We start from the raw sequence: 20212 nt of genomic DNA on the forward strand, positions 1-20212 counted from the left end.
TTCTATATTAAAATATTTTCATATAAAGTTTGAATAAAGAAAAAAGTGAAGTTCTCAAAAACATTTTCCTGATGTGCTTGAAACACATACATAGCAACATTTGCGTAGATCCCAACAAGACTGATTAAAGGCACAGTGAGCTGGATTTATCTGAAAGGCAAAAAGATTTGCGTTTTTAAAAAGGTCAGGTACTTTTAAGATCTGATACTATATTCTTGAATCCGTTGATTGATATTTGTTAACTAAGTACTTGTTATGTATCAGGTAATAGTGAGCAGAGTGAGATCCATGCTGCCATCAAGGTAAAAAGTGAGAGAAAAGTAATGAGGGAGTAATATTAAGATACCTAGATTAGAATGTAAGTGGGTAGTATGTTCATAGTAGCCTTGTACGCCAGGTATCTAGTTGAGGCTGAAGAAATGTTAGCTTGAGCCCATTTCTTTCTTAGTGGGTGGACAGATGGAGAAAGCAGCAGATTTTAAGATGAGCCCAATTGGTAGGATTAAAGGAAGTCTAAGTGACAGGGTTTATTTGTTGTAGAAAGAAGAGTGGTGTCACATGCCTTTAATTCCAGCAGTTGAGAAGCAGAGGCAGGCAGATAGAGCTCTGTGAGTTTGAGGCCAGCCTGGTCTACAAAGTGAGTTCCAGGACAGCCAAAACTACACACATAGAAACCCTTTCTCAAAATAATGAAAAAGAAAAGAAACCCAAAAAGAGAAAAAACAAAAAAGAATCCCTATCTTGAAAAACAGAAACAAACAAACAAAAAAACAAAAAATAAAATTTAGATAATGCCTATTGTCTTACATGTAAAGGACAGCGATTACCAGTTCTCTTCTACTGAGAGGGAATTTGAAATAAATCACCATTTTAAAACTTAATTATGAGCTTGGAGAGATGGCTCAGTGATTAGGTACCTGAGTTTGAGTCCCACATTCATGACTGGCAACTCATAATTGTCTGTTTCCAGCTCCAGGGGATATGACATCATACTCTGTATTCTGTGGGCACCTTTACTCACATGTTCACATACCTGTCCCATACATATATGCATAATTAAAAATAAAAATATATCTTAAAAATAGACATTTACAAATGTAAAATTTCTAAGGTACTATAATCAACTCCCATGTACCTGTTACTCAGTTTCAGCAATTAATCTTTTGCTATTTCTTGTTCGTTTGTACTCTGTTTACTTCCTTGACTACTTACTAGATTTTTTAAAAATATTCTCCTCTCTTCCCCCCTCCAAAGGCAGGTTTTGCTTTGTATCTCAGGCTATCTCCCAGCTCTTGCTTGACTATCCTTAGCCTGAAAGCAGAGGCTGAAGAATTGCTTGTGTTCATCAAATTCAAGGTCAATCTAGAAAACATATAAAGACCCTGTTTCAGCAGAAAAATCTATATTAAATACAGGACTATGCAATAAGATCGTACTTTAAAAAATGTTTAAAAAAATTAAGCCAGGTGGTGGTGCACATCTTTAATCCCAACGCTCGGAGGCAGAGGCAGGCTGATCTCTGTGAGTTTGAGAACAGTCTTGTCTACAGTGTGAGTTCTAGGACAGCTAGGGCTATACAGAAAGACCCTGTCTCAAAAAACCAAACAAAACTCCCTAAACTCTATACATTAAAAAAACTTGCAAAAAGTGAAGATGTGTGGACAGAGTGATCTACTGTGGGACACACTGTGACACACCACAGCTTCCACGATGAGATGTTGTCTATACTTTGTTTGTTTTTATTGTTTGTTTGTTTGTCTGTTTCTTATGTTCGGGGGGAGGTTGCAAGGGCAAAGGGTGGAGATGAGATGAGCAGGACGGGAATGCATGATGTGAAACTCACAAAGAATAAAAAGTTTTAAAAAACTTAGAAAAATGGGAAATAGTGTTGTATTTTTATTTTCTGGAAAGCATTAGAAATTTATATTGATATAGAAGTTATTTTCACAGTAAGTGATGTAATTGGTAATTGTTTCCTATTTATTCGTTGTTGGAGATTGAGTCCAGGGCCTTAGGGAATGGTCTAAGTACATGCTTTACCAATAAGCTATACAACCAGCTGCTTCCTTTTAAGCGAAGGTCATCTTTGGGTGGTGTTGGTCAGCTTAGTGGCAGTGCTGGTGAGGTAGAACACAGCAGTTGACCTAATGGTGTCCACTGTTTACTCAGAACCTGGCAGCAGAAGAGACAATGTGGCAGGTTTTTCCTGTGGTTAGCATTACCACAGTCCAGGTGGATTGTGTTGTAGGGCCCTATCATGGAGCAGACAGACAGAGGGAGGAGGCAGTTTTACTGGGACAGTTGTACAGAGACAGGTTGAAGAGAGAATAAGCTAGACACGGGTGAAGACAGACAAGCCAGAGAATGAGAAGGAGCCAGAAGATTAGAACAGATTGTTAGAGTTAGCTTGAGGCAAAAGCAGAGCAGTTCAGTCAGAAGCCAGTTTGAATCAGTCATCTTAAGAGGAGTTTGAGGCAGAACAGCTGAGTTAAATCAGCCAGCTAGAGCTTAGAAAGCACTAGAAAGGACGAGCTTATTCAGTAAGTCTCAGAGGTTGAAAACATTCTAGGCCTGGATAAGATTGTAGGGAGGCTAGAGGCTTCCAGGACTAGGTCTAGGTTAGCAGATAGAGGCTGTAAGCCTCGGGGACAACAGTTACCTCAGGTGAATAAAGGTTACTTTTACATTGAGGTTAAATTACGGAACCATCAGTAATTTCTTAAAGATTATAACCAGGTCCTAGAACCATTGCCCAAGACAAAAAAGATTGAACATGCAGATTTCATGGGATGGATTTCCTGTCATGGGTGAATTCCTCTCCAGTTCACTCTAGAGAGCGTTAAGGTATCCTTTGGCGTGCTGGAGAGTGGTTGGGAACACTCCCTGCTTTTCCAGAGGGCCTGAGTTTGCTTCCTAGCACCCGCACTGGGCAGCTCATAAGCACCTGGAACGACAGCTCCGGGGAATCCAGCATCCTCTACCTCTCTGCCTGTCCTCTGTGGGCACATGTATGTGCCTGTACACATGCACACATGCATGCATGCAAGCCAGCAAGAAAGTAAAATGTAAAACTTCTCCAGCTAGATTCATTTTTATCTGAAGGAGGTGTTGTGTTTGTTTGTTTTATTTTGTATGTTTTTGTGGTTGAGCTGCTTGACCATTGTAGAGCCTGGGCAATGATTTAAGAGGGGATAACAATTATAGAGCATACACTGTAGAAGCCTGCATGATTATTGGGGCTGTGCAGGTTGACTTGATTCTTTAATAAACATCAGTGATGGGATATTTCCTAGTCAATGAGTGTGGAATGCGGTCTGGAGTTCATGTAATTTGCTCGGTTATTTTGCCAGCAATTGATCAAAGTAGGGTTAAAGCTAAGTCTCACCTTTCAAATGCACATTGTTTAACTGTTTTACTTGGTGAGTTTTCCTATGATGAAATTTAAGTAAAAATATCACTTTAGAAGTGGTCTTTATAAGACAGATGAACATATAATCTTTAAGTTTGGTGAAAATTAAAGAAATGGCCTTTGAAATTCTTTTAGCTTTGGAATTTTAGATTCTATGTAGCTGGCAAAAATTGCAAGTGCTTTTTATGAAAGTTAAATTTAGATATGTCATAATGTTGTAATAGACCAACTTTTATCCTTCTGAAAGATTCACAGAAGAAGAATCATTAACTTTAGAATGTGTAATAGAAGACTAATGACTCTTGCAGTACTGAAATGAGTTTGGATTTTCCATTCTCACTTAGAAGACCGGGATGACAGTGACTTCCATACTTAGGAGTTCATATGGCCAGGGTTAAGTTAGTAATAGTTTTTCTCTAGTTTTCCATAAGTTAAATTTGGGACAGATACAAGCTATAAATAGGATTCCTTTATTTGCATTCACTCTGAACATTTGGGTGCTTTATGAATCATTGAAGTATATAGAATAGAGTTTTTTTTTAAGTTTTTAAGAAATTAGATCAGGATTAGTCACTGAAAATTCAATGTCTCTAAAATGAAAAATAAAAGCAGTGTTGAAATGTTCACACACTTTGGGGGGAATAGGACTATTAAAATAAGGTCTTTATTTTTTTTTCATTTTCATTTTTGGTCTAAGGAATAACCATAGTGTTGACTGTGTCTGGGTATCACAGAGGGAAATAAGTGGTATTGTATTTCCTACTTTTAAAGTTGAAGTTGGAAAAGATTTTTGTTATATCTGGTAATGGCTGACCTTTTTATTTTTGTTGTGTAAACAGCAAGAGAGCTCTTTAGTAATAGCGTTTGTCACCTGTGGGCTGCTTACGCTAGAGTTCTGGTTTCATTGCCAATCTGTTTATGATACTGCGCTCTGCCACTCTTTACATGTCAGACACCAGAAAATGGCACAGAAGTAAAAAACCGACAAACAAGTAGGATATAAATATGTAGAGCAACTTAACACATCTTTGGTAATAAAAAGGATCCATTGTTCCTTGGAGCACCTAGCTATGAAACACGTAGCACCTAAGGAGCAGTGTTATATAATGGATCCATGCCTGAAAAGCTTGTTGTTTAAGATGGATGAAGGTTATCTGTGGACATTTTTTTTTTATATATACAGTATTCTGTCTGCATGTGTGCCTACGTGCTACAACAGGGCACCAGATCTCACTATAGATGGTTGTGAGCCACCATGTGGTTGCTGGGAATTGAACTCAGGACCTTTGGAAGAGCATCTAGTGCTCTTAACCTCTGAGCCATCTCTCCAGCCCATCTGTGGACATTTTTAGATGTTTCACAGTACTGTGCATTTTTAAAGATTTGCTTACCAATTATAACTAGTGAAATGTAAAATTTTCAGCATGAAAGTTGTAAAGTTGTCAATATAAATGTTGAAACTTAATCTTGGCCGAGACGTATGCTACTAACAATACAACTGTACAAAGATTTTTTTTTTCTTTTTTGAGAATTTAATTACATTTCTCCCTCCAGACCCTCCCATATACTTCCTTGCTCTCCTTCAAATTCATGGCCTCTTTTTAAATTGTTTTTGCATGCATATATATTTATGTATAAGCATATATATGTATGCCTATATATATACATACATACATGTAATACACAGATACACGAATATGTTTATATACATATATATACTTGCATATGTGCATACATACATACTTATTTCTAAATATAACCTGTTCAATCTGTAGTCAATCTGTATACATGTTTTCAGGGCTGACTGATTGGCACTGAGCAACCAGTGGTGTGCTCTTTCCTGGGAAAGGCTACCTCTCCAAATTCCTGCTTTTTTTCAGTTGCCTATAGTAGGGTTGAGGCCTCATGGGCTTTGTTCTGTTCTAGTCTGGCATGTTAATTGGTGTTATTCTTGTTCATTTCGCATTTGGGCAGTTATTTTGGTGAAAGTTTTTGAGTGTAGCTGCTGATACTAGGAAACACAATCTTAAAAGAAACTCCCATATCCTTTGGCTCTTACAATCTTTCTGTCTTCTCTTCACAGTCTTTCCTGAGTCATAGGTGCAGTGGTGTTTGTAGATGTATCCATTGGGACTGGGCTCCACAGCTCTGCAGTGTGGCTGCTTATGTTTTTTTTTTTTAATGCTCTCCATTATTGCAAAGAGATATACCCATTTCCATGGGTAGAAGGACAGATATTTATAGATGTTGTTAGGGATTAGGCTGGTTTAGTAAAGTAGTGGCTGTAAATTCTCCTGCAGTAACCATGACTTCACTGAGTACTTAGCTAGGTTTCTAGTACCAGACATGGTCTCTCTCTTGTTAAGGGGGTCTTAAACCCATTATAGAGCCTTTATTACCGCCAAGGTATGTGTGCTACCATTGTACCTGTAGGGTTATTGTGCCATGCTGGTCATTGTGGTTCATAGGCATCAGAGCTGGGCAGGACTGTTAGTTGCCTCCCTCCTTTGAAAGCTTGCATGACACTTCTGGTATCATGAAAGCTAGTACTCAGGGAGGGGCCGTGCAGGTCAGTTGCAACTCCAGGGGTCTCTGGGCTCTGTTTCTGAATTGCATGGTATCTTCAGCAATAGTTATTTACCTTCTGCCTCTGGAAGGTAGCCACAGTCAGCAGCAATAGGCTGTGTGTCTTGGAGTCTCTCAGACAGCTCTGGCCAACCGCTCAAAGGAGTGCTTCTCGTGTCTGGTATTAGGGTTTTGTTAGGTGGTCTCTGGCTCTTTGAGGGAGCACCATCAACCCACATGAGGAAGCTTCATGAAAACTGTATGTTTCTTTATACACTAAGTTATGTGTACTGTAAATGTGTGTGTGTGTGAAAAGTTAATGGTTAATTCCTTGTGGCCTTTTAAAGACATCTTGTTGTTATTTACCCCTCCTCCTTCCCTAGTTACCGCCCTTCCCTTTCCCGAGAGCTTCCCCTGTACCCAGTTAGATCGCTTCTATCCTGAATCCTCTTTACCTCCTCCCGAAAGGTCTTTCTTAATTGTTAAGAAATATCTTAGCCCAAGCTACTTATTCACTTAATTTAGGCAATATTTTATGCAATGAAATTACTCTAAAACTTACTGTAAGCAGCAGAAATCTTACATATTTATTGACTATTCATAAACATGCAATTTATATGTGGGTTTGCTGACAGAAACTAATATTTTTTAAATAATGAAAAAATCTATGTGCAGTTTTATTAAATGATGTCTTATGTTTTCCTTCTTGGATTGATGTAGATCACATTTTTTTATAATAAATACAATAGAAATATGTCCTATAAAAATAATTTAAAATTAAGGAAGGTTGGCAAAGTAATTACTCTTTTTTTTGTTCTGTTTTGTTTTTGGTTTTTTGAGACAAGGTTTCTCTGTGTAGCCTTGGCTGTCAGGATTTTTGTAAGTCACATGGTAGTTAATATTTGGGTTTTTAAAAATCACATTTATTTACTTATTTATGTGTCTCTGTGTATGTGTGTGTGTGCTCATGTTATGGTACTGATGAGGAAGTTAGAGGACAGCTCATAGGGGTCAGTTCTTTCTTCCCATGTGGTTTCCAGGAGTCAAACTCAGGTTTTCAGACCTTCTTGCTGGCTCCAAGGCTCACTGTGATAAATCATTTCTAATTTTTTTTGGCCTTTATTATGTAGATGATAACTGTAGATTGCAACTCTCTGAGTCATGGTTGGAGAAGGGGGTTATCACGGTGTATGGCAAATTCTGTAATGACTGATAAGTTGCTGTTTTCCCTTTCTGTTGTTAAATGCAGGGTGTATTTACTTCTGGCACATGGGAAGAGAGATCAGATGAAATTTCCTTTGCTGGCTTCAAGTTTTCAGTCACTCATCACTATCTTGTACAAGAGTCTACTGATAAAGAAGGGAAGGATGAAGAATCGGAGGGTATGGGTTTTTTTTCTTGTCATACTTGTACAATATTTATGAGGCTATAATTTTTAGTTATTAATTTAATGCTCATAACTCAGTAATATCCATAGGAACTGTTTTTTTCCCCACGTCTGAAATACATTCTGTGCTAGTACTGCTTCTGAAGTAGAGGAAAAGCCCCAGTGACAGTCACTGGGGAACTGAGTCAGCACACACTTACTGAGCGACCAACGCACCAAGTACTCTGCTGAGTCTTTTTGAATAAAATCTTATATGGCAGGTGCAGCTCGTTAGGGAAGATAAGGTGTTGAAGTAACTGTAAAAGGAGGCAGGAAGTGTTAAGTGAGATCCTAAGGACAGATGAAACTCCACTGAAGTTTGGTGGGGGCTGACATAATCAGGAGAAAGAGATCAGGTAAGGCTATTTGGAGCCTGAAGCAAGTAATCTGGCCTTTGAAGGAGTGCAAGTAAAGGGGATTTGTGGGCTGACTTACTTGTGGGAAGTGCATTAACATTCTGTTTGGACTGGCTAGTTACTTTACCCCTGTGAACTTGTGTTATCACATCTGTAAAGTAATACAAAGTACCCGAGGGGTTACTGTGAAATTTAATGAGATTTAGTACCAAAGCCCTTGTCCCAGTATCTGATCTATACTAGGCATTTAGTAAATGGAGCTTATGATTGTTAGGACATCATGTAATCTACAACATGTTCTGAAATGCACTCGTGTGTAACAGTGAGCAGAGTGTTGCATAAACACGGATTTCAGCTGCTAATGAAACAGAGTAGTCAGTAGTTCTCCCTTTGTCTTAGGGGATTCATCCCAGGGTGCCTAAAACCATATATAGTACCAAAAGTACTGTTATAGTATATTCTACAAATATGTAAATATGTGAAAAAGTGTAATTTATAAATTATCACTATAAGAGATTGCCAACAGCAATGAGTAAAATAGAATAGTTATAGGGATCTGCTATGAATAAAAGTTACTAAAACAAGGTTTTTTTTTGAAATTTGTCATTAAACATTATTGGATCATATTTGGTAGGAAACTCCAGAAAGCAAAATTATAGACAAGATGGAAGCACTATACTGGTCAGAGTCTTTCTGAAAATAAGTAGATACAATGCGTTATATTCTTTTGGTCAAAGCAGGTTATTATTTATAGGCATGGGCTTGAAGTGTCTGCTTTTCCTAGGTAGGGATGGCATGATACATTTTCTGTTACATATATATTCCTACAGAGAAAACTATATAACTCCTGCATTTAGGCTGAGAAAGTAGAGTGAAAACATTGACCAGATAGACACATATATGTAAGATAATTATGTAGCAACATAAACCAAACAGAAGGTGAGTGTCTGTTTTGGGAGAAAGAAGAGGAAGAAAATGTATGCATTTTGTGGGATGATAATCAAGGATATCTGAGTTCAGTCTTGTATAAATAAAGGAAACTGTTAAGAATAAACAAGTGTTATTGATTTTAAGAAAGACCTTATATTTGAGATAGGCTGCTACGGTGAGGATATTTCAGATCAGTGTTTCTGAAACAAACAGATGAAGAGGATTGGTGTAAGAGAAGATGAAAGTGGTGAAGGCATTGTTGCTTCTACTGGGTGTACTGGGAAGTTTCCTTTTTACTTGGTTATGAACAAAGCTGTGACTAATGGAGAGAGTTAAAAGAAAAATTTTAGATGACTTAGATACTCTCTTAAGACTGTATTACCAGCAGTGAGAGCTGACTTTCATTGTTTTGGAGTTCTTTTTTATTTTTGGTTAATCAAGGTTTCAAATTATTGATGCTTTTCCATTTGTTTTATAATTTAGTAAAATATGTAATAAATTTGCTAAGAAATTATATCTAACAAGGATGTATTTTATAAACAGATATTATTTTAGCATTTTAAATTTATTAACTATTTTTGAATGCACATAATAATGATTTGTGTCAGTGCCCGATTGTGAATCAGAGTGTAAGTGCTAAAGATGCATGGGTTAGGTATGCATCTGAGTAGAGAAAGGTTTTATAAATAATTTCAAAGATGTCTAGGGTAATAGAAAGGCCCCCTGTAAAAGGTGATAAGGATTTCTCAGGAATCTAAACTTCAGCAATTGCTAGTCTGCAGTCTAAAATCACTGTACAATTTGAAGTTTAAATGGATATGTTTGTTTTTTTTTTTCTATCAATGTTTTGTAGATGCTCTTCCACAATCAATGCAGGATTTGCTATGTATGAATAATGACTTTCCTCCAAGAGCACATTGCCTGGTAAGATGGTATGTATCTTTTTTTATTCAGATGTTTGTGTGTGTGTGTATGTGGACTTTTGTGCACGCATGTGTTTGTGCACGTGTGTTTTGTTATTGTTGTTTGTTTATTTTGAGATAGGGTCTCTCTACATAGTCTTGGCTGTCCTGGAACTCAGTGTAGACCAGCCTGGCCTCAAACTCGCAGAGATTTGCCTGCCTCTGTCTCTCAAGAAGTGGATTAAAGGTTTGTACCATTATACCTCGCTAGTATGTGTGTTTTCAGGTGACTACAAGACCAACTCTACATTTAGTGGTGGGCTAGGAGACTGAAAGAAAGGACTGGAAACTGGAGGTATTATGACTTATTATAGCAACAGGTGCCACGCACAGTCAGCAGAGGGAGAGGAGAGGGATTAAAAGCTGCAGACATCAGGGTTGGAAGAACTTTCTCCAATGAGGCCCTATAAGTTACACTCAGTTCCCTCAGCAACAAATTATGATGACGTATGAAACGTGCTCTATCAGGAAGGCTTGTTAGAGGCTCACTGCTCAAAGCCTTAAAGGATTTGGTCAGTAGGCATCTTCTGTCTGGATAGTATATACCAAAATTCAGACTCCCAAAAGGACAGCAGGTGTAGAACATAAAGCATTGTGAATACACCGAGTAAGCACTGGTCAACTTGGGGATGATGAGAACCTTCCCAAGTCCAGATTCCCAGATGCTCAGCGAGAGCCAACTCCATAGGCATCTCTCAGGGCTACTGTCTGGAGCTTGCACATTGCACTTCATAATCCAGAGTGATACCTACTTGCAGTTCTGGTGAGCAACAGAGAACACTTGAATATCATAGATTTAGTGTATATTATTGTAAGTTTAAATAAATGCTGACTTCAGTTATGTGATAAAATCAAAACCTGTGTGCCTAAATATTTGTAAATGTGATACAAGAGTATAAGAGGCACTTTACATCTGAAAGATTTCTCCAATCTTTCTCAGTTCAGAGTCTCTGAATGTTATGTTGGAGGGAAACATTTAAGTGTACTCTCTAGGGAACATAACTCAATGGGGGGAGTGCTTGCTTAGCGTGCATGAGATTCTCAGATGATCCATGGGACCTCATAAACCAGATGTGGAATTACATGCCTGTAATCATTACACTTAAGTGGAGGAAGCAGGGAGACCCTGCTATAAAATGTTTGCTACATTGCTGGGAGTTACTGGGAAGGTTTTCTTTCATCTTTCCTAAAAATTAGAAAAATAGCAGCCAAGTATTTGAAAATTAAACCTATTAAATATGCCTATATTTTCTTTTATTTAAAAACATTGTGTTAAAACACTTACAGTGAGACAGACACAGACATACCAAAAACTAGTTCCCTATGTCAGTAGCGATGGCTTTAGTCAGGAAGTAGACAGTGGCCACACTGTGTGATAAATGCTCATAGAGTACATAACAGATTTGATGGAGGCTCTGTTCCCCTAATCCACACAGATCAAGTCAGGAAAATGTTTCTTGTTAGAGCTGATAATGCACCCTAATCCTGAAGGACCCATAGGAGGAAGCCAAGCTGTTTCGTTTGAAGATGAAACGCCCACCATAGCCAGGAGTCAACTGGCTCTCCTTCTATAAGCTCTGGCAAACCAGTGTTTATCTCCCATCTGTATGAATTTGGATTTTTTCAGTACTTCATAAAAGTGGAGTATTTATCCTTTTGTGACTTACTAGTAGGCCTATGTTTTCATTTATGTGCATTTATCCTGTTTTAAGGGTAATTATTTCATTGTATGATGTACCACATTTTGTGTGTTTATGGGCATTTGGCTTGTTTCTTTGTTTGGATGCTGTAAACAGGAGTGCCTGCCTTCTTTTTTTGTTTGTTTGTTTTGTTTTTTTGTTTTTTGTTTTTTTTTTTTTTGGTCTATACCCAGAAGTGGGATTGCTATGGTGAATGTTAGTTCATTTTTAATTTTACAAATTTTATTATTTTTAGGATGAGGCTTTACTGTGTAGTGTTGGCTGGCCTAGAACTTGCTATATAGACCAGACTGGACATGAACTTAGAAATCCTCTTGTCTCTGAGTGTGTCTACCACCACACAGCATTACTGCATTTTGTTTCCCCTGGTAAACCAGATCTCCAGTTTCTTTGGACCTCTCATTTTTGATAATAGCGTCCTAACGATTGTGAAGTAGTGTCTCGTGAAGACTCTCATTCATTTCCTTCTGGTAACTCCTGATGTTCCTCATCTTTTCTTGCAGTTTCTTTTTTAAGCATTTGTGTGACCTTTTGGGAGATGATAGGTGGCCGAATCCTTTGTTCACTTAAAAATCTAGTTGCTTAGCTGGCCGGGGTGGTGTGTACTGAGGAGGCAGAGACAGGCAGATCTTTGTGAGTTCTAGGTCAGCCAGTGATATACGGGAAGACCCTGTCAAAGAAAGGAAAAAACTTAGAAAAACCTAGCCATTTACTTTATGTTATTGATAGCTTTTTTGCACACTATTTTCCCCCTTTTTTTCTTTTTTCTTTTTTTGTTGACTTGGTGAAAGGAATAGTTTCAGGTCTCAAATAGAGCTTGTAAGGAAATTTAAATGAATGAATGATTTTGACAGCATACAGATCATAATGATAGGAAAAAGGTGTTAAAATTCAGAGAGTGGTGTATGTTTAATGGAAGTCATCAGTTGGTATTTAAGCTAACTCTTTAAGAAAAGATTGAATTTGGAAATTTAGTGATGCTTCTCTCTTTGTGTCTCTGTCTCCAGTCTGTGTGTGTGTGTGTGTGTGTGTGTGTGTGTGTGAGTGTGTGTAGCATTTCACACAAAGCATAGGAGGTAGAAGATATTGCAGAAAAATAAAAGGCCCTTTCTTACGCACCAACAGTTTATTAAATCAGAAGGGTTATTTGGCAACACTTTCAGGAAGGCAGATGTTCTTGTTATTCAGGAATGTAACTTCCAGGAATGTACTGTACAGATCATTTGTAGGATTTGCCCATTAAGTTATTTCAACACCGGCAACCTGGGAGCAGAACTGGTCAGTAGAGTTTGGTCCATGACAGTCAGGAATAGACAGAACATTTCTGGAAGAACACCAAGAAACTTGTTTTCTTCCAAGGATAATTTATTCACATCCAGGGCCTTTCAGTTATCTGCTGCTGCCTCTACATGATGAATCTTGATTTTACATGTCAGAGGGTGGAAGTGAGCTGAGGAGTGAAATAAATTTTGCTTATGAATCCTTCAAACTATATCAGAGTCATAGCAGCACCTAAACAGTGAACAGTATGAGTTAGACTTTAAGGAGAGGTTTGTTTGTTTGTTTGTTTAATGAGAGGATTTATTAGCGAGGCTTACGAGACAGTCTGTGTCTCAGCAGTCCCGATCTGGTGATGAAGGTAAAGGAAGGTTTTTGTGTACTGTACTACAAGGGGTTACTTGAGAAAGTAAATTAAAACTAGGATTTATGACTACTCATGCAGCGACTAATGCAAAGTAGGCAAGTGAGTATGAATAAATTATTTTCTTTATTTAAAAATTATTAAAGAAAATGCACTTAGGAGTATCGAGATGAGTTGTTAGGCAGAAACAACCATCAGCTTGGGCTTAAATTATTACTGTTTTTTAAAAGGTAGCCAGCAGGGGCTGGAACAGTAGCTCAGCTGTTAAGAGAACTGGCTGCTTTTCCAGAGGACCTGGGCTTGTCAGAGGACAGCTTTGTTTTTCCTTCTTTATTTTTATGGGGGTTCTGGGGATTGGACTTGGATTGCCAGGCGTGTGTGACAAGAGCCTTCTTACCGGCCTTGTAAACTGAATTGTTATTTAATGGTTACTATAATTTCAAAAAATGACTTCATTTCTAGTGAATAGGTGGGCTGGAAAAGATGGAAGTACTTCTTAAAGAAAACTCAGGGCCTGGGTTAGCTCAGTGGTAGAGCAGTTACCCAGCAAGCATGAGAGCCTGCTTTTGACCCGAGGGAGAAAAATGAAAAGGAGATTCAAGTGGCGGTCATGGCAAGATGGCTTAGCTGGTTAAAATGCTTCGGGCATAAGCCTGACAACCGAAACGCAATCCCTGGAATCCACTCAAAGAGAACTGACTTGAAAGTTGTCCTTTGGCCTTCACATGTGCACTGTGGCACAGGCATGACCATGCACTCACTGAGGGTTTTTGTTTGTTTTGTTTTTTGTTTTTTAGAGAAGGATTCAAATGTATATATATCCAGTTGCCATATGGGGTGGGAATAGGAGAAAATAAAAAAGTCTGACAGTACAAATTTGGCTTAGATTTCCCACAGGGAAACTTCTCATTTTTTCCCAAATAACGCTGTCTTTCCTGGGGTGGTTCTCTCTCAAAGGTATGGCCTGCGCGAGTTTGTGGTGATTGCCCCTGCTGCACACAGCGATGCGGTGCTCAGTGAGTCCAAGTGCAACCTCCTGCTTAGCTCCATTTCTATCGCCTTGGGGAACACTGGCTGGTAGGTGCCCTCACAGATGTGAGAGTGCGCTAAAGCACGCTTAATGACAGAGTCCAGGGAGGCGATTGATTACTAAAGGTACTCTTCTCCCTGTAACCAAGAATTTAGTACCTGCCTTTGCATACTATTATATACTAGAATTTGGTATGTGCGGATGAAATTAGAGCTGTGCTTGGTGGAGCAGGTCTTTAATCCCAACACTCCAAAGGCCTGGGTAAGAGGATCATAAATTCAAGGCCAGCCTGGACTACATAGTGAAACCTTGTCTCAAAAGAAAAATAAATCAAGACCCCCAAAAGGAGTGTAATTAATAAAATGTTTGGGAGGTCATTTCTGAAGAAAATTCAGTATTCTTTGTATTTTTAAAATGAAGGATGAATTTTGCTACAAAGTCTAGTTTTAAAATTTGTGTAGTATTAGACATTATTTTGGGATTAACTTTTTGTGTATGGATGTTTTGTCTGCATGTACCCTGCACACCAAAAGAGGGCATCAGATACCGTAGGACTAGTTATAGATGGTTGTGAGCCGCCATGTGGGGGCAGGGAATTGAATTCAGGACCTCTGGAAGAGCAGCCAGTGCTCTTAACAGTTGAGCCATCTCTCCAGCCTAGGAGTTAACTTTCAAAGAATTTTTAAAAATATATTTTCATGACCCCTCCTTCCCCCCCCCCAAAAAAAAAAAAAAGATCTTACTGTCTTACTGTGTAGGCCTGGCTGATCTGGAACACTGACCAGGCCAGCCTTGAACTCACAGAGATCTGCCTGCCTCTTTTTCCCTTGAGTGCTGGGGTTAAAGGGCCTGTGCCGCCATGCTCAGTAACTCCCTATTTTTAGCTGTAAGTATTTAAGAACTTGAAGTTAGCTTAATCCATATTCTGCTATTTTAAGTTCTATTTTTTTTGCATCTCAGATAGACCAAAAGACTCTACGTGTAAATTTACTAGTGGACAAATTGATGCACTAGAGTGCCCTAAAGAATATTTTGGACCTTTTAAAAAATGTTTTAATGTTTTGGTAGCATAAACCTAGCCTTCAATGGTGGAGCCATCTTTCCTCCCTTAAAAATCCTGACAAAGTGGGAGTATTTACCAGTGTAGCAATATTAACAGTATAAACACCATAGCTGTTGTGTTATAGCCATTGTTCCTAGGGGAAAATGAATAGGTTCTTGTGAGCTTTTGGTCACATTCTTTTCAACTGTATACTCTATGATCTTGTTTCATGTATGTTTCTGTTTAAAGATAGCATATTATGCTCACAGCCAGCTCCTGAAAGCATGTAACTCGTGTTTGAATGGAGCATTTCTTGCACAAATATTGTATCTGTAAGACACTGGCACTTAGGAACACTTCCTTCAGACCACCTAGATCATGAAAGGACACTTGAGCTGGGTGTTGTGATACACACCTTTAATCCCAGCACTCTGGGAGGCAGAGGCAGGTGGATCTCTGTGAGTTCCAGGCCAGCCTGGTCTATAAAGTGAATTCAGGCAGCCAAGGATACATAAGAGAAAACCTGTTGTGAATAAAACTAAAAACCAAAACAAAACAAAAGAAAGAAAGGGCACTTGTTTATAGTCTGAGAGTTGAAAGAGTAAAGCACATTATAGATGTATATTTGTAATCTATTTTATTTCGGTTTATACCTACCATCCTTCTCCACCTCAATCCCTTCCAACCCCCAACATTAGGCAGGCAAGAAAGAAGGTGTGAGGGGCAAGGGGTTGTAGACCTCCTTAGACTACTTCCTGCTGGTTAGGGGCTTAGGGTTTACTGGGGCAAATCCAGTCTCTGTTGCCAGGGTAGCTCTACCTTCTTGTCGCTTTGGTCACTTGATGGTTTACAGCAACAGCAACAGGAGCAGCGGTTTCTTCTCCTTTGGAGTATCGCTGGTTCCTGTGTTGGCTCTGGTGTTTATCCCCTCAAGAGTCCCTACAATTCCATATGCAAACTGTCTGCTGCTGGCAAAAAATCACACCCCCACCAGAGCACAGGGCAAAACGTAATCACCAGCTGTGAGGCAGTTTCTTCTCCCACACCTGGGATTAAAACAAAAACTTATTCACATAACATAACTGGGTTTTTAAAGAAACCAAAATTCTCACTACAGCACATCATTACCTAACTTGAGTTCATCTGGGAACATACACTTTAGATACTCAGAATCTTGCTGCTCTGCATATCCTCAAATAACTGTACTAGTAGTATTGATTTAGGGGGATAACAGATCAAATTTTAGTGAGTAGGCTAACTTACAGATGCAGAAATCTGTGAATAGTGAGAATCAATTCTACCTTTAAATGACAAACATTTCACCACAAAGTTGGTTTTAAAGTTTCTTTCTTCCTTTTTGTTTTTTGCTAAGATGCTAGAAGGCTTCATTAGTTTATTAAGGACAGGAGGAACTAACTATATCTTTATAATAAATGAGAAGCTGTGATTTAGAAGTTTTCCTTTATATAGTACTTTTAAACATTTGAAATTAAAATAACAGAAACAGTTTTGAGGTTTAGAATTATTTTACTGTGTAATGGGTGAGCTTGATTTCTGGTCCTTTTTATCCATATCCTATAGCCAGGTACCATTGTTTGTCCAAATACATCACAAATGGCGAAGGATGTACATGGGAGAATGTCAGGGTCCTGGTGTTCGAACTGACTTTGAAATGGTTCATCTTCGGAAAGTGCCAAATCAGTACACTCATTTGTCGGGCCTGCTGGACATCTTCAAATCAAAGATTGTGAGTTGGCATTGGTATTGTCAGTTTTATTTGGGATCCAGATAAAAGAAACAGTTTAGTAATTTGAGCATATAGACATATTCTTCTAATAGCAATACTGTAATGAATTACAAGAAAACTAATAGATTATATGTTGCTATGTACACTTAAAGAAGATACCTAATAAAGAACTTACATATTTTTTTTGTTAGTATTCACTGATTCTGTTCTTCTATAAGAATGATTTTGGTGGTCCACCAGTTTAGTAGGCTTCAGGTAGCTGGTTGTTTTAAGCATTGACTTTGAATAGCTTGAGTTCTAAACCTGTTAGATTCTGAACTGCCCTTTTCTGTTTTTTCAAAAGAAACTTTTTTGATCTTTAGGTCTAATACATAAACTGTGGCTGAGAGCTGTAGGGTTAATGAAGTATTCCAAATGTATCTATGATAGTCTATAAAAACGCTGGCCAACTAGAGGCTTAGCTGGTAAGGTGCTTGCTGCCAGGCATGACTGTCTGAGTTTGAGCCTCAGGACCTATAGAGTAGAAGAAGAAGAAGAAAAGCCGTCATCTAACTCTTACAAGTGCATAGCGGCACACTGTGTGCACCTTTTCTCCAAGAAATAAATAGACTGGGTATGAGTGTTTTTGCCTGCATGTGTATCTGTGCACCATGTGTGTACCTGATTCCTGAGAAGATCAGAATAAGCATTGGAGTTACAGATGGTTGTGAGCCACCATGTATGTCCTAGGAACTAAATATGAGTCTTGTGCAAGAGGAGTGCCAGAGCCCACCAGCAAAGTCGAACGGTTCTTGAATTGGGAGTGAGGATTAAAGCTAACACACAACACACATGGGACTTTTCTGAGAGGCTGGAGAGATAGATTAGACTCGACCAGCCAGCAGCAGCCTGACTTTATTGCAGAGAGTTTTTAAGCCAGAGTAAAAACAGCTCAGAACAATGGGTTACATTTACAAGGAGGTGAAGCAAGAGGTGTGAGCTTGACAAGCTATCCCACCTGCTGTCCCAAACAAAAGGAGATGGACTTCCCTGACTTTGGTGAAGGCCTGGTAAAAGCAGTCTTTCCGCTGAGATTTAAATATCAAAGCAGCTGCCAGAGCAACAGCTCCCAACAGGTCTCCCTTTTTTATTTTTTTAAAATTGGCCATAACTTAAGAGTTATGGAGCAGAAGATTGTGCCTATCTTAGGTTGTTTCTCTCGTAAGATATATTCTTACCTGTCATCGGTACATGAATTTCATCATTTATGCTCTGTCTTGGGTTGAATAAATCCCAGAGAAACATTACCCGCTCTGACTACCAACCTCTGCTAGGGTAGACACTGGGGTTCGATCTTATGCAGATCAGCTCAGCTTTAACATTCTAAAAGGCTTTCAGGCATGTTTTCATTGTCTCCTATCACAAGCTAAATCCAAAATAACACTCCATAAAGGTGACTTAACAAATGATTCCTTATGTAAATTACCAAGTCTGAGAAACATTCACAGGAACCATAGTAAAAGGCTGTAGAGCAATCAGAACCATTTGAAAGCTTACAAATACAGTCTGTTAGTTTACATTGAAGGCAAGAAACATTAACGTTTGAATCTTGTTAGCATTTCCAAACAACCAAACAAAAGGAGACTTTACCTTGGTAGTTACAGGGCCTCCTAAGAGTTTCTGAAGCAAGCTTGTTTCTGTCTGCTGAAAACCAGAGTCAGACCCAAGTTTCATAGTTAGTCCTCTTTTTTATTCTTTTTGATTTTGTTGAGAATTGTCCTTATTAACAGAACAATCAAGTCCAGTCCATTGTATAAGAGGTTTCTCTGCATTACGTCTTCTCCCAGGAGCAGAATGAAACAAAGGCAGGTCAGGAGCTTAAGTCCAATGCAGCTTTTTGGTCTCGGTCAGGATAGAATTTTAGTCAGGACAGAATTTATGATTGTCTGCAGCCAGAACATCCTCCTTCTGGGGAACAACTCCTGTAAATCGCACCAGCCTCTCTGGGATCCACCTGGCTTCTTCTGTGTCCTGTGGAAAAAAAGCACAAACATACCCTCTTCCCCATATTGATATGGGGTCAGCGCCTTGCCATATTTCAGTAATTGGATCTATCCATTTTACTTGGGCATAATTATCTTTGGTATTAGGATGCCACAATTGATCAGCCACGGAACGGCCTTGTAAATATCCACGTTCAAAATATTTAAAATAGAGAGAGCATGATTAATATTTGGGGATATGATTCCTCCCTTTTTTATTTCTTGCAATTGGTTTTTAAGAGATCCATGGGCAGGCTCTATAATTTTTTAGCCTTAAGGATTACATGGCATACCTGTTTTATTATTTTTAAAAATGTTGAGAAGCTTGACTAATAGATGTAGTACCATTATTAGTCTTTATAATGGAAGAAATACCAATTGTAGCAAAACATTTTAGTGTTTTTACATTTTGGGATATGAGTATAATGTTTATTTGTTGTTTAGAATAGTTTTAACCCTAGGTTTTAAGTAAGTTAACTTTATGTTACAAATTTTAAACATAGCCAATGACCCTATAACCAAGACCTACTGAATATGGTAAACTTATATTTTCAAGACAGACAAAACATCTTGTTCTTTGTTGAAATTTAATTTTTTATGACCATTGAAGCTTTGTAGAAGAATTAACCATTAGCTTTTTTACTGGAAAAACTGAGATGCTGCTGTTATACCCAGTTCGCGAGCCCCCAAAAGATCTCCAGGAATCGACTCCGTTGCAAAACACATGAGGGTCTTTTTATTGAAAATTACAAGCTGCAGCTTGGGCTACACAGCCCCACTGCCTGAGCGGTGGGAGCTGAGCGTCCCACGCCCAGGTTAGTTGGGTGATATATAGATTCTGGTTCCTCCCAGCATGCCCAAGGCAGGGGCAATTCCTGCCTGGCAAGCATCTATTGGTCAAAATGCTACATTTTGAATTGATTGGCTATAGGAAGGTCCCCAGACCATAATGACCTGGTGTCCCTCCCTAGGGGGATGGGCCAGTTTCCTAGCAACTGTTATCTCTAGTAGGTGGGGAAAGAATGCAGTAAGGTGGTCCTTCCCCTCAGGGCATCAACAGACTTCTCCACCCACATAGTTTAGCCCTTAATAATAGCTGCTAATTTTTAATCTTTTTGGTCTCTCACTGCCTCTTTAATAGTTTTTTCTCGTAGGGTGGCACCCATAGCTATTTTTTTAGTATAAGACGGCCCTATGTCAGAACATAACCTAATATCAGAAATATCTCATTTCTTCCTAAAGGGTTTCAAAGCTGCTTGGCAAGCACTGTTAGCATTCTCATAAGCCAATTGTTTTACCAATAATAAGCCAGACTTTTCATCACTTATAAGTCTGTTTGCTGCTTGTATTAATCTTGCCGCAAAATCTTGAAATAACTCATC

The 20212-nt window shown here is 38.6% G+C and overlaps 1 protein-coding gene across 3 annotated transcripts in view; it reads left to right on the forward strand.

Annotated features, from left to right (window-relative positions):
* Positions 1-20212, forward strand: part of Rab3gap1 (RAB3 GTPase activating protein catalytic subunit 1) — a 76656-nt gene that overhangs the window by 7475 nt on the left and 48969 nt on the right. For all 3 annotated transcript variants that reach the window (XR_002476551.2, XM_021641415.2, XM_021641416.2), the window contains exons 4-7: positions 7224-7356; positions 9540-9618; positions 13948-14067; positions 16644-16809. Coding sequence is in view for 2 of the 3 variants with exons in the window: in XM_021641415.2 (XP_021497090.1) it covers positions 7224-7356; positions 9540-9618; positions 13948-14067; positions 16644-16809 (498 nt within the window). In the remaining variant the exon portion in view is untranslated. The remainder of the gene's footprint in view (positions 1-7223; positions 7357-9539; positions 9619-13947; positions 14068-16643; positions 16810-20212) is intronic.

The sequence above is a fragment of the Meriones unguiculatus genome, chromosome 18 (genome assembly GCF_030254825.1).
Source record: "Meriones unguiculatus strain TT.TT164.6M chromosome 18, Bangor_MerUng_6.1, whole genome shotgun sequence".
In the NCBI taxonomy this organism is placed as follows: domain Eukaryota; kingdom Metazoa; phylum Chordata; class Mammalia; order Rodentia; family Muridae; genus Meriones; species Meriones unguiculatus.